The sequence below is a fragment of the Sylvia atricapilla genome, chromosome 9 (genome assembly GCF_009819655.1).
Source record: "Sylvia atricapilla isolate bSylAtr1 chromosome 9, bSylAtr1.pri, whole genome shotgun sequence".
Classification (NCBI taxonomy): Eukaryota; Metazoa; Chordata; class Aves; order Passeriformes; family Sylviidae; genus Sylvia; species Sylvia atricapilla.
Window position 1 is genome coordinate 30,156,875 of NC_089148.1, and position 14,654 is coordinate 30,171,528.

The 14,654-nt window shown below is 46.3% G+C and overlaps 1 protein-coding gene across 1 annotated transcript in view; it reads right to left on the bottom strand.

Annotated features, from left to right (window-relative positions):
- RNF11 (ring finger protein 11) overlaps positions 1-10,781 on the bottom strand; it is a 30,008-nt gene extending 19,227 nt beyond the window's left edge. Inside the window, exon 1 of the mRNA XM_066325494.1 lies at positions 10,323-10,781. Coding sequence (XP_066181591.1) covers positions 10,323-10,445 — 123 coding nt within the window. The 5' untranslated portion in view covers positions 10,446-10,781. The remainder of the gene's footprint in view (positions 1-10,322) is intronic.
- Positions 10,782-14,654: the final 3,873 nt, after the last annotated feature.

Below are 14,654 nucleotides of genomic sequence, written 5' to 3' on the forward strand. Positions count from 1 at the left end.
AGAATACAGTTTCTAGAGGAAATAAAAGATTACTTGGAGCATGAAATTTTGTGTGGATAGTATTTTTTTGTTTCCTAAAAGACTTTTAAAAACAAAACCCGACACTAAACACTGTCTCTTTGACTACCTGACTCCATTTTAAACGGAGAAACCACTATATTTACAGAAGGAATGGGCATTCTTTGTTAAACTTACTTTTAGTAGTTTAGCCACACAGTAAAGTAAATACAACTTCAGGTCTCAGAAATTTCAGGGAGTTTGTCTATATTCAGATATAATGTAAAATCCCTTCTTGCACCTCATCTGTGATTCCTACTGATGGCCAGAATGACGACACAAAACCCAGCACAGCTCCAGGAGAGCCATCATAGGAATCCAGTCCGATGGATTAAATTGGTATTAAATTAAATTGGTATCTCTCACTTGCAGGTGGGAGAATAACCAAGCACCTCACTCAGGTTTGGGCCAAGGGCCACCATCTAACTCAGCCCAGGGGTAAGTGGCCAGCTCAGCCCCTGCAGCAACGTGAAGGTGCCATTAGCTGAAGAGGTGGGAGACCAGGGCAGGAAAAGTTTTCTCAGCTCAGGACAGACCTTAGGGCAACACCACCTCTGCAGTGCTCCTCACCAGCTTCCAGTCAGCAGATCCCTAAAAATCACCAAGTAGAAGTTGGGCCTGAATTTCATTTCAGTGACTATGGAGGGGACTTCATTGGCTCCTGTGAGCACAATCAGAATAGCCCACAGAGACCCAGAGAGCCAGGAACTGAGAGGTGAAAAAGCACTAACCAAGAAAAGAATTAACAGTTAATTTAAAGTAAGTATTTTTTTTTGCCAGAATTTTAAAACCAATCCTGTTCCCTTCCAAGAATAGTAATAAACTTTCAAGGACACCATTCTCCACGGGACAATCCACAACTGCCTCAAGGTCTCCAAATATATAGATGCAACATTAAAGAACTCTGTGAAGCAGACACTAAAGCAATGTCTTAGTCATATTTCATAAGCTAAACTGAAGATATATGGATGTAACTGCAATACAAATAATAATAATATTTAAACAGAAAACAACCAAGGGAAATCCCAAAACATCAGAAACTGGCAACGGCAATTAAGCAAGTACTACTACAGAGCATAAAATAAAGTCTACAGATGTTAAAATATTAATTTCAGTGTCTTAACTAAATCTAAATTTAAAGCATTAGTTTGCTGATCCTTTTATGTATTTTCCACTGAATACAGCAGTTCACTGCTTTTTGTTAAGCAACAGTACAGACCAAACCAGTTTAGCAGTTTGGTACGCCTGCAGTCAAGCAGTGCTTGCACTCATTTGTTCAAAACCTGAGAGCAATCTCTTCTCTTCCTGAACTTTAAATAAAATTAATGTATTCAGGCAAAATAAATACTACTCTAAATCTATATTGCAAAATTATATGATGTCTGGATTAAAGATTTCGACAACTGTATTAATAAAACACTGTGATTAATGTTCAGTGCAAAGAACAAGCTCTGTATCTGGCTTTAATTACAGTGATGAATAAAAGTCAGACACAGGCATCATCCCAGTGTATTCATGCATTATACTGTCCCATAGATACTGAAATAATGGAATCTGATGCACTTTGATCTCTTAAATAAGCCTCCCACAGCTCTAAAACTGAAAGGGCAGGAGCACCCAACCTCATCCAATTCTGCAATGTTCACACACTGAGTCGTAAGAGATTTGTATCCTCACTACCAGGATACATCTTCTGGGAATAAATACAGAGAAATATTGCTCCATTTCCTTCTGGCTAGAGCTTGTACACAAATCATCTGGAGAGCCACACAGAGTGAAAGTGGTGAGGACTACAGGGGCACCTCACAGTCTCCACAGAGCTAGTTATACTTGGACAGTAGTTATGTTCTGATATAGTTGTGGGATATATTCTAGTCTGATTTTTTTCTCCTAAAGCAGTTTTGCCACGACACAGGTTAGAAACCAGCAGCATGTGGTAGATGTAATGGTTTTAATCATGGTTTCAGGATAGTCAATTCTTTGCTTTTGCCCAAATCAGCACAGACTAACTCACTTTTTGCTTACAACTGCATAGTCAAGCAGCTTCATTAAATTTTATTAGTCATAAACCAAGTGTTTCCCTGATGCTTCTAGGACCTCTCTTAGCAGCCCAAACTCTACTGGCATGTGGGTAGTTGCAATCCCAAGGTCTGGGAAACTCAGCCCTGTCAGCCAGCTGAGACTTGTCTTTGACTGAGGATGAAGTTGGACCTGCACGAGCTTTTGGCCTTGGAGTGCAGGGCACTGCATGCCTGAACCATGCCTCTAGAAATACAAATTGCTCCCTCTGAGCAAAAAGCAGATGAGAGGACACAGAGGCCACTCCAGTGTCCAAAAATACAACCAAGGGAACCAGGTTTCATTAGTGCAAGGATAATAGCCTGTACATTCATCACTGCATGGTGGGGCTAAGGGAGGAACTGAGTTTCCTGAGTCACAGTTTCTCTCATCCTTACAACAGTTTCAGTCCTCCCCCGGACACCTCAGGTCTACATCATCCCTCAACTAAACCAGTGGCTACAAACAGAGGGAGGACAAGAGGGCTCAAAACTCAGCCGAGCCTCTGACAGAGGGTGTGTGCAAATGTGCACAGAGCCTGTGTGAGCGCTGTGGTGGATCAGCAGAAATGCCCAGTGCAATAACCCAGCTGGTTGTGATTTGGCTGACGCAACTGTGGTTAAAGGATGGTTCTTTTATCTCCTCCTCCAGCGGCCGCACGCATCTGCTCTTTGTCCGTGTCACCGTGTGCGGAGCCTGGCCCAGCAGCTTTTTATGCCACCGGCATTCTGACTTTCTTCTTCACTGATGAGAAACAGAGTGGTTGGCAGATTCCTATGGAAGGGCTGGTAAATAAAATAATCACTCCCTGTAACTGTTCGGTCTCTTGGAAATTGTTTCATTAGTTCATAGGAAAGTCACGGTTGATGTGCTCTAGTCCATTCCACAGATCATTATCTCTTCAAAACATAAAAGTGGTTTATTTTCCTTCGGTCAGAAACTGACTCCAGATGTAGAGGCAGCAACAGCTGATCACAGCACTGAACCCGAGGTACATACAGGAAACAGAAGAGCTTCCTAAATGCATGGTGGTCCCAGATTTTAGGGAGGGTGGTATTGCATGTTTGGGTTGGCTTGTCCAAAAGAATGCAGGATCTTCCAGCATAGCAAAGATTCATCACCCTGATTAGGCAAGATTTCTTATTACCATCTCCACAGACTCCTCATTCCTACTAATCAAGCATCTGGAATGCAGGCTGCCAAATAAATGCTGAACTATCAGATTCCAAAACAGATTTTAGGAGACTTATCTACTGCCTTAAGCAGATCTTCTGATAAAGCTCCCTCTCTACAGCATCAGGTTTGTCATAAATTTCTGCAGAGGTTCCTTTTGTAATAGAGGAACATTATTTTATTAAAATCAAATTACCATTGAACACTTTACAAACCTGAATTAAATTACTAAGCATGCCTGCAGTAAAGATAAAGTTTATTACTCCTTCACTCCTCATTTTACAGTGCGGACACTAAAGCACAGACCAGTTAAGTGGTTTGCTAAAGTTACAAACAGAACAGAAGACATTAAATAAGGATGATGATAGCTTATCCTAGGGCTGCTACAGTAGGGGGTTTTTTTGTTTAGTTTTGGGGCTGGGAGTTTTTTTGGTTGAGGTGTAATTTTACCCATCAAGAAGTTACACAACTCTACCTCTGCTGGGACAGGTCACTGCTATGGCTGTTCCCCAAGACAGTGTCTTCTACAAAAACACATCCCACCTTCAAGGGAGCAAAACAACTTTTTGCTTCTGAGACCTTCATAATGTCAGGACAAATTTTTCTTGTGGTCTAAATCAAGACTGAAGCTTGCTTTGCCTTTCAGAGTCAAGAGAAAAGTGACTCTTCAGCTTTTTCCCCTGAAAAGGTTTTATTCTTACTCAACAACGATGTCTCTAAAATCCTGCTCATTTTGTAATTCTTTGGTCTCTGAGGAACTGTTTCATTAGCTCATAGAGAAGTCATGGCTGATTTGCTTCAGTCTATTCCACAGACTATTACTTCTCCAAAATACAAGTATGCTTCTCTGTGCATATGGGGAGGCAGAAACAAGGACAAGCACAAAGACTGGAAGACACAAGTCTACCACAAGCAAGAGGTGTTATTTTTAGTTCCTTCGCCTTACACTCTGCAACCAGTATGACTACACCCATTAACAAGGTCTGCAGAAGTGCTCATTAAGCTGAGCTTCCTCCCTTTGTTGAAGTGATGAGCAGGGACATGGAAGACAAGAACAGGCTCCACAGAGCGTCTTGATCCAACCCAAGACACTTCTTGCAGAAATCCAGGTGAAGCAGAAAGCAATACTCTGTTAAATGTGATTATAAACGTATTTTATTCCTTTCAGAGTTCCCCTTGGAAAATCTTCTGGACAGAGCGGTTAGGAACAGATCCTTACCAACTGTCAACTCAACAACAGTGAATCCAGAAACCAGCTCTAATTTTATAAGAAAGGTGGTAACACAGAGAACTCAAACATCAGCATACTCTTCCCACTACCTCTAGCCATGCCTAACATATTTTTAACCAACTGCACTTTAAAATCTATTTTAAGCAGCTAAAACATTACAATATTCAACCAACATTAATTAAAATATTCATTTAAACTGTTTATGAACGGGTATTTTCAAGGCTGAGGTTACCTTACTCTGTGATACCATCTGGTATCCTTCACTTTCAGGTCTTCCTTTCTCTCTTCTCCCTCTGCCCCACCAGCTTTTTTCACCAACAAAATGCAAACCATGCCCATCAGCCAGCGTGGCAGGCTATGCTGACACCAATATGCATTGAGACAGGAAACACAGGTGCAGCTTTTTTCTAACGGTTGTCTAGAAAGGAAGTTTAGACTTGGCACCCTCCAGAAACTTTTCACCCAGAACTCATTAATACAGAACTCAGCAATACAATTCTCTAGACAACTTGCTAAATTCTTCAGCTGTGGAAGAATAAGTGTCATGGCATATTGTTCGCTAACCAAATAATCTTGAATGCTACTATAATGGCATTCATAACATATATATTTCATTACTGTATGGAAAATGAACTGTATAGCTCTATACTGATACTAAAAATAAAGGTTTATTGCATTGCACATACAAATAATCTACCAGAACTGCAGCATAAAACATGGAACACTTTTCTGAATGCAGGTCCAAATTGTGTCATAACTATTTATCAGGAGTGGCTTTATCACTTAATGCTTGGTTTTTCACAGATAAAATGTTATTCCAGAAAACTACTAAAACACCTCTTCATTTCTGAGAATGAATTACATAAGGTCACTCAAACAATCTCATCCTTGAAGAGAAGCACCAAACATCACTGGCTACTCTACCATTTCTCCTCCATGCAGCAAGCCCTCGAATTCAGCTCTTCTATCACTTTTCCTCCTCACTGTAGCTGATTTTCACCCCAGGCACTGCTGCCAGAAGGCACCAACCAACAACAAAAACAAAGGGTTTGAAGCCCTTTGAAGTTTCCACCAGACTAAGGAATTGTGGACTGGAGTGATAATTCAGTTCACACCCACAAGTGCAACTGTAATTCATACACTTCATCCCCAAGATGTGGAGGACAAGCAGATAAAAGGGCAAGACATGCATAGGCAACTTTAAAATATATGGCTTTCTCTTATATGAAAGTAACCCTACTAGCTGGTTTGCTTTTTTTCACGGACAGTTTTCTGTATGTAACATTTTCCCACTGCTTCTTTTCCCCTTTCATGGTGTTCCAACACAGACCAAAAGTTCCAGCTTTGCACAACCACTCCATGGCAGATTATAACCTGTCACACTACTGCAGTCTTCTTTCTTGTACAATACATGCAGTCACAGACAATAAATCATTTCCATTGAGGCCCAAGGGAATTTTTGCTCAGCTATTTCTATAAATTGGTGCAATTCCTAGATCAGAATTAATTTGGCTAGCAATTTATAATTATATTAATTACCAAGCCTTTGAAAAGGCAGCATCAGAACACCCATGTAACATATTACTTAAGTCACGAGGAGAGCGTAGCAAAGGCTTGGTTTCTCTCTTGAGCAAAAAGCATCCAACACTCCCATCCACAGGGCAAGGTTCACACAGAAATGCACTGGACTCTTAAGGAGATTCTCTGATTGTTCAAACTGGGCACTTCTTCAGCATCTCCAGGGCTGCACCTCCTGTGCTCCTCACTGGCACTGCCAGGACAGATGTGCCACCTCCCTGAACTGGGAACAGCTGGAATGAAGCACACAAGCCAGAGGGATGAGGATGTGTACACCGTGTACAGGTGACACTCAGCTCAGAGGAGGCCCAAGGAGGCTATTGCAGCAACCTCAGTTTTCAGAGAAGCCATGAGACACCCTAAATTACACTTTCAAAACCCGCTGTCCCCAACAGCTTTTGGAGGATTATGGGAGCACAGCATTGGGTTAAGCTCATGTTTGTGATCTCTTGTCTCATTTTGTGCCTACAGCAAAATCAAATGAGTATCCAGGCCAAGAGGTTTTAAATTAATCCCTCCAAATAAAAAAAAAAAAAAAGAAAAAAAATCCACTAGATCCACTGAAACATTTTATCTGGGCCTGTATGACAACACAAGGTGGTACGAAGTACCAGAGGGTGCTCTGGAGCTCTTCAGGTAACAAGGTAAAACATTTTATTTTGTCAAATGAGCTTTTATGAGGTTAGTATCAACACAAAGATCTTGGGCTTATTTCTCATGCTTCTAGCTAAGTCATTTAGCAAGTGTCATATGTCTTTTTTAGAAGACTGCAGGGTATTTTGTCCACAGTAACACTTTTTAGAAACTTATGGAGAAAAGGAATAAAGTATTTTGTACTTTACTGGGTAAAAAGTCCAAAATTGAATAAAATGGCAAGTTATTTCCTACAGCTATTAAGGAACTATTCAGGAACAGAAATATGAGACAATGATTAAGAAAAGAGACACATCTGTTCTTCAAAATAGAGTCTTTGAGAAGAACTACTAGAAGTAAGAGAAACTGAAAAAAACCCAGTGAACTTGTACAGAAAAATATGAGAAGGCATATTGCCAACAGATGGTGAAGAAGTCATGCACCAAAAAGGAAAACAAACTTGAAAGTATACTCAATTTTGAGGACTTGAGAAAAAAAAAAAGCACCCAAAAAAACCCAAAACCAAAGCTAACTCCTTCCTAAGCACAGATTCTCTGGTTAAAAATGGAGCTGCATGTTCTTAACACTTAGAAAAGCAGTTGTAATTTCTGGGTTCTAAAATGGAGGCATTCAAAATTAGCATCTGTCTACAAAAACATTGGTCCAGTCTCAAGATCACTTCTTTCCTCCCTGCCATGAAAACACACTCTTTTTTGGGTGTGTTTTGATTATTTCCCATGTTAGTGATAAGGCTCAACGCACTTGAGAAAAATATTTGATGCTTTAATGGGCCACTTTCTCATTAATTCAGATACCTGTTTAAAAAGATGCTTCCTCTCTGAGGCTTTTCTGCAGCAGCTGGTAACAGGAACCAAGACAGCTATTTGCAGAGCCTCTCAATGGAAGTTATTCCCCATTATTCGATGTCTCCATACCGTCAATCCAATTCTCAACCTCACTTCTGGAAGTAGGAATTTTACACAGCCAGTTTAATAGCACTCACTGATCAAAGCAATTTGACATGCTATATTGCGATTTTTACTGAGGGTACATTTTGGAGGTAAATAAAATAGGTAAATAAAAATTACGGCACAACAAGAGTCCCCCATGAATGCCCATGGCACGACCCTGCCAGAACACAAACAAGGACTTTAAATGTCAAAATAACACAGAAGTCATCTTCTACAAGTGTGTGCCTTCCCCCAACTAACCTCCTTCCCTTAGTCTGTAAGCCTCACAAGAGCTATTCAGGAAGTTGACACGTTGTTGTAAACCCAAAAGAGCAACAGACACATCAGATTTTACTCTCTTTTAAAATGCGTCCACTTGCAGCTGAAATTTCAGCAGTTGGCTTTAAAACTGTTCACGTTCCAGTTTCTTGAGGCTAGTTACCATGAGTATGTTTTCAAACTTGTTTTATCCCTTTCCTTGCTTTCATTCCTAATGCCTATCTACACTTTATACACTAACTCTGGTTAAGACACTGAAAGAAGTAATTCCCAGGAACAAGGGCACAAGTTTCCCATTCCTAACACTGACTCTGAGCTGCCACTTGACAGCCAAAACGAGTGACATATTTCTAGCACAAAAGTAATGCTGGAGCATCAGCAATTTTTCATACTTAAGAGTTTTGAGTATCTTGTAAACATTAATTAAATTTTAAATTACAAATCCCCTCAACCTCAAAGTACACAAAATCCTGCATAATATTGTAGCTAAGGCCGATTGTTTTTTTTTCTTTTAAAGTCACAAACCATTGTGGTTTAAAATCTGTGGAAAGAGTAGCTTTGATTTTGACTACACTAAAGGCTACCCCAAGGTGAAGCTTTAGGAGCTGCCAGGATCAGTGGAGGAGCTTTCAGGACAGACAGTGATGTTTGCCACAGCCAAGTGCCTGTGGGCACATCAGCTGCTGCTGCACAGGTCTCCTCAGCTGAGGGAAGGTTTGCTATGAATACACTCACACAATTATAGACACCTGTGGGTTCATTTATTTGACTGTCTGCTGTGGTCTCAGTCAACCATCCACACTCAAAGACAAGTTCCTCATCAAGAAAAAATTTTAAAAACCTCTGACGGAGGAAGAGTCGTTATCTACACCAACATCCACACTAGAAGGCCTGCATAAGGCATATACCTGATTGGTGACTCTTACAAGAGCCAACAAGTTGTTTTCAAAGGGAAGAACAACAATAAAAAAGCTCCAAAAGTCTTCCTAGAATCACAGCTATAAATACCATAAATTGCAGTGTCAAACTTTTTACGCTGATTTGACAAAAACACAATGCATTTCTAAACCTCACGGACCACTCAGGCTTAACTTACAACAACACAACCTTTAAAAAACTTTATCTGCCACCAAGCACTTTCTATTTACTGCACTTCAGCAGACATAGTTCAGAAAAAAAAAAAAAAAAAAAACCCTCCTCACATGACGGAATTTATTGTGACATTCAGCTTTCGCACCCAAACAAAACAATCAGGGCACACACTGCCAAGAAACATCAGAGCAGCTCCAGGGCACCAGCAAGGGCTCCTCTTCAACACTTACGGGGCTCCTACCGGGGTGGAATTCCTGAACTTGCTAAAGCATTTGTAGGTTACACGCCTGTCCGGTTAAACACTTCCTGCAATTTTGTTAATGACACATCAGGGGCTGCAATTAGGGAATGAGTCCCATCCTAGAAGACACACAGCTCTCAAGTCACCCCCCCAGAACGTGCGTCTCCACTGCCGTTCCTCCAGACTCCTCTGGAATGTACGCTGTTATCCCAGACAGGAAAACACTTGCAAAACTTGACTAGAATGTGCAGTTCTACCGCTGGATGGTTTTCCTTTCCATTTTTCAGCGCTGCAAACCGCCTGTTTAAGGCCAATACAGATTTCTATGGGTAGGGGTGGAGATGCGGGGGCAGACAAGTGCAAGCGCAAGTTCAGGTTCCCGAGGCGGCCAAGCGCAGCCTTTGACACCAACGCCATCCCCCTTCCACCCTCCGCTTGTCGGCAAAGCCATCAAAGCAAATACCCGGCCTTTTCCTTCTGTCCCCCTGATTCGCCACCGAGATGTATATTAACAGATTCTCCCAGAGACAGCAAAAATAAATAAATAAATAAATAAATAAATAAATAAATAAAGGGTCCCACCGCACAGTGGGAAACACCTCCCCGCCGGTGCCCCACAGGACGGAGGGAAACAGGATCCCCCGCGCTGGGGAGTTGCTAAGTGGGGATCAGATGGTGCTAAAAATACGGGAGCGGTGCGGGCGGGCCCGGATCAGCGCGGGCAGGGCCGCGGGCCCCGTCCCGGAGCGTCCCCGCGCCAGACGGTGATGTCACCGCCGGCGGCAACAAAGGACGCGGCCCCGGCCGGGCGGCCCCTGCCCTCCGCCGGCACCGGCCCACACAGAGCGGCTTCCCCCGCGCTACGTGCGGGCGGAAAGGGAGAGCTTCGGGCCGCCCAGTGCCCGAGCGGCGGCGGTGCGGGCCGGCCCCGGGCCAGAGACCCCCGGGCCAGAGACCCCCGGGCCAGAGACCCCCGGGCCAGAGACCCCCGGCAGCCGCGGCGGGGCCCCGCTGCCGCCCCCTCCCCTACCTGATATGGCGGCGGCGGCTCCTGATCCGGCTCAGCCCCGTCTCCGTAGCTCGCTCTGTCCGACTGGGACTCGTGGAGCAGCGAGATGTCATCCGAGGTGGGGGACTTGAGGCAGTTCCCCATCTTCCCGGGGGGAGCGCGGCCCCCCCTCCGCCTCCTCCCGCTCCGGCGGCGGATCCGCGCCCTCAGCCTCCCCGCCGCAGCGCGCAGCCCGCAGCCGCCCCGCCGGGGAGGCTCATGCCAGCCCCGGCCCTAAGCGGCTTAGCGGCACCAGCGCGGCCGCCTCCCGCTCCGCTCCGCAGCCGCCCCGACCCCCGAGCCGGGGCGGGCGGCAGGACGGGCCTCCCACCCCGCCGTGGGGCAGCGGGCTGCGCTGGGTCCGCCCGCCCCGCGGCTCGCCCGGCGCGCTTCTGCTTCCCGGTCACCGGCTGCCTGCGCACTGGGCTTTGTGGCACGGGCCGCCCCGGCTCCTCCTCTCCCCCCTCCCCGCCGGGCAGCAGCCGCGGGGCCCGGCTGTGGCTCCGCGGGCCCGCCGCGGGGACAGCCCTGCCCGCCCCCGGCGCGACGCGGCGGGCGGCGCGGGCTGCGGGAGCCGGCCTCCTCTCGGCCTCCCCCGGCCCCAAAATGGTGCGCGCCGCTCCGCCCCGCCCCGAGCGCTGGGGGTTTGTGTTCCGGCCATGGCGGGGCCGCCTCAGCGCCCGGCCCACACCGCCTCAGCGCCCGGCCCACACCGCCTCACCGCCCGGCCCTCACCGCCTCAGCGCCCGGCCCACACCGCCACACCGCCCGGCCCTCACCGCCCGGCCCCCGCTGCCACACCGCCCGGCCCACACCGCCCGGCCCACACCGCCTCACCGCCCGGCCCTCACCGCCCGGCCCCCGCTGCCACACCGCCCGGCCCACACCGCCACACCGCCTCAGCGCCCGGCCCTCACCGCCTCAGCGCCCGGCCCTCACCGCCCCACCGCCCGGCCCCCACCGCCCCACCGCCCGGCCCCCGCCGCCACACCGCCCGGCCCTCACCGCCTCACCGCCACACCGCCCGGCCCCCGCCGCCACACCGCCCGGCCCTCACCGCCTCACCGCCACACCGCCCGGCCCACACCGCCCGGCCCCCGCTGCCACACCGCCCGGCCCTCACAGCCTCACCGCCCGGCCCTCACCGCCTCACCGCCCGGCCCTCACCGCCCGGGCCACACCGCCCGGCCCCCGCTGCCACACCGCCCGGCCCTCACAGCCTCACCGCCCGGCCCTCACCGCCTCACCGCCCGGCCCACACCGCCCGGCCCGCGCCGCCTGAGGGCTTGGTGCCGGCTTGGTGCCGGCTTGGTGCCGGACCTTCCCCAGCGTTCCCCCGCCGGACGAGCCCCAGGCAGGCAAGGAGGCTCCCTGTGCTGGCTTTTGGCCAGAACCGAGGGCCGCCCTCAGTGTGGGCACAGGGCAGTGAACCAGTGAACCCCCCCCGAGTGTGGCAAAGTCAGCAACAGGCACTTGGATTTTTGCGTTTTCTCTCTCTCTCTTTTTTTTTTTTTTTTTTTTTTTTTTTTTTTTTGCGATTATCAGGTATTCTAATAAGCCGTATATTTAGCTGCTTTTTTTTCCCCTCATAAAAATACATTCATGCTCGGGTGTAAGTGTAGGTAAGTACTGATAAATGGAAATTTGAGGGCAGTGAATGCCCCTGTGTCGCTGTGTTAGCGTGCCAGCACCGACCCACACAGAGGGCAATATACGGGGGCCTTATTAGTGTTCTCTGGTTCCTCAAAATGCATCCTTGGCCTTCAGATTCACACCGCGGAAAACACTTTAAAATACAATTTTTTCAGTGAAGTATTTTTTAAAGTGAAGCAAATGTGGTGCAAAATCCAGTCTGTAAAGCAGTGCTGCTTATCACCAAGTCCTCTGCTGCTACAGCTTGGGCGTGCTTTGCACCAGAGCTCCTGTCCTGGGTCAGAATATCTGCAGACCTGTTGTTCACAGGGATGTATTTGGCTCCACAACCTTTGCTGGTGGACCTCAGGCTGGGATCAGACTTTTTTGCTCATAATCCTTACGAGTCCATTCTTGGAGATGTCATTTTATTACTGTTTAGAGTGGTTTGTTTTGCTGCTTATCAATGGGTGAGTTAAACACCCCTGGTGTAAAAAAGCCTGTGATTAGTGCCATTTATGGTGCTCTAACACAGTTTCAGGCTTTTCAAGGAAACTGAAACTGAACATGGGGCAGGACTGTGAGTGTTGTTCAAGACAGAGAGGATTTGCAATGGTGTGTTGTAAATAATGGCTGTTGTATATGAGTGTTTATCCTATGAGTCTGTCGGCTTGGTTTAATGGAATTAGGCAAGCTGTTGTTGGAGGGGATCCAGAGAACCACTGCCTCACCCTGTCATGATTTCAAGGTTAAGGCAATGTCAGAGCTGTGTGTTGTGAGAACCTGGTGATGAAACTCCAGCGCTGTCACTGGTATTTTCAGTTGTGCAGTGGCACCATTGGGAATGAGATTGTGGGCAACTAGAAAGACTTATTTTTTCAGCTGTTAACTCGTGTTTTGTTTTCTCTGTGAGTCTCAGGCCAGTGTCATTGATGTAGTTCAGTGAAAACCACAAGTCACTGTGTGCCTTGGTGTGAGGCTGTGATCACAGTTGTGATCCTCTGCAGTGAGGAGGTTCTATGGAAACCTGTGGTGCCTCACTGCTGGGTGACGGGCCAAAATAGCCTTTCTTTGGAAACCAGACTTCAAACTGGTGTCTGCAGTCAGGACATAGGTGGGATTTCCTCTGCATCTCATAGTGTAGATATTGCAATTATTTACCTTGGGGCAGATCTCCAGAAGGAATAGCTGCTAAGCCCAGTTAAAACTTTCCCCTTAGTAGGCACAGGATGCTCCAAATCTGGACACATTTTTAAAAAGCGCAGACTCGTCAAGTGCCAGAAGAGATCTACTTTTCATGGTGGACTCACAGAGATGAAAGAGGAAGCAGAGGTTCATGTTTGCTTGCAGAAAGACAGACTGCACCTGTGAGAGCTCTGAAGGGGGAAGAGCTACTGCCAGTCATGCCTGGATTCTTTGAGGTAGGGGTGATGGAAGGCGCTGTTTTTCCCAGCCACTCGCTCCTGTTACGTCAGATAGATCATTAATAATGGCTTTGCACCACCTCAAAAGTTGTACAAAGCTCCAGGAGATGGAAAATGGTCAAGTTTTTACGTTCACAAATGTCTTTTAATATCCCTTTGTATGCTGAGATGTAGCTGTGAGCCTCCTCCTTTTGCTACCATGCCTTTTGCACACTGGGGGCAAGGAAGCAAGAGAGATTGGTCCTCAGAGGACGTGATTTATGAGTGTGGTTTCTTTGTTTTAGCAGAGCCATAGGGCAGTTTAACTGATTACTTCAGTTCTCTCTGGTTTTTACTTCCTCTACTTAGTTTGGGGAACAAGTAATAGCCAGAATGGATTTTCTAGAGCCTTAAAATGCTCCTGTAGAGGAAGAAGGATTCATGTAGTGGTTTAGGGCTGCACAGATGCTACAGATGGAAAAGATAATGCAAACACAAACAATTTGTGTCTGACTAATGCCATTACAAAACTGGTGACATAAGTCAATGAAACTTTTTCTCACCTGTAGACGTTTAAACAGTGGGCTGTAATCTGTTGTCAGAAGGGCAGTGGGGATGTTCTGAAGTTTGCCAGAGTACAGAATTCCTGTACTGGTACACATTGATCCAGTGTCATACACGGGCCTGCCCTCACCACCTTCTGGCAGCTGGGATCTCCTGAGTGAAATCTGTCTTTCAAAACAGAATGGAAATTCAAGAAAAAGAGCTTTAAACTGTGCAGACAAAGTTTATGTTTTATTTTACGGGCTTTTGATATGAGGGAAGGGAAGTGACATTTTGATGTATTCTTTAAGGCTCATTCAGGCAGCCAGAGATGATGAAATATTTTATTGAAAAATCCATTTCCTTTTTGAGTTAAAAATCTAAAATCCATTGAGGGCATAAAAAGTCCTTCTTGTTAAGAGTTCCTCTGCAAAATTGACGTCATAAATTGCCTAATTTTTAGATGAAAGGCCCTTTGATAACACCATTTTACGTGATCCATGCTCATGTTATTGTTGGACAACATTTTGGATATGTTTAATATGTCGTGCTTAACAAAAGGTTTTGAAAGGCCTTTTCTGTCCTCAGCATGGAAAAGTTTTTTTCACTTCCTTTTCTTCCATTAAGCTTATTTCCCCAGCACTTACCCTCTTTCATTATGCCTTATCTTTCTTTTGGATAAGATTGTTTTCCCAATTCATACACAGCAGCCCAGTTGACTTCTGAGTGCAATCTT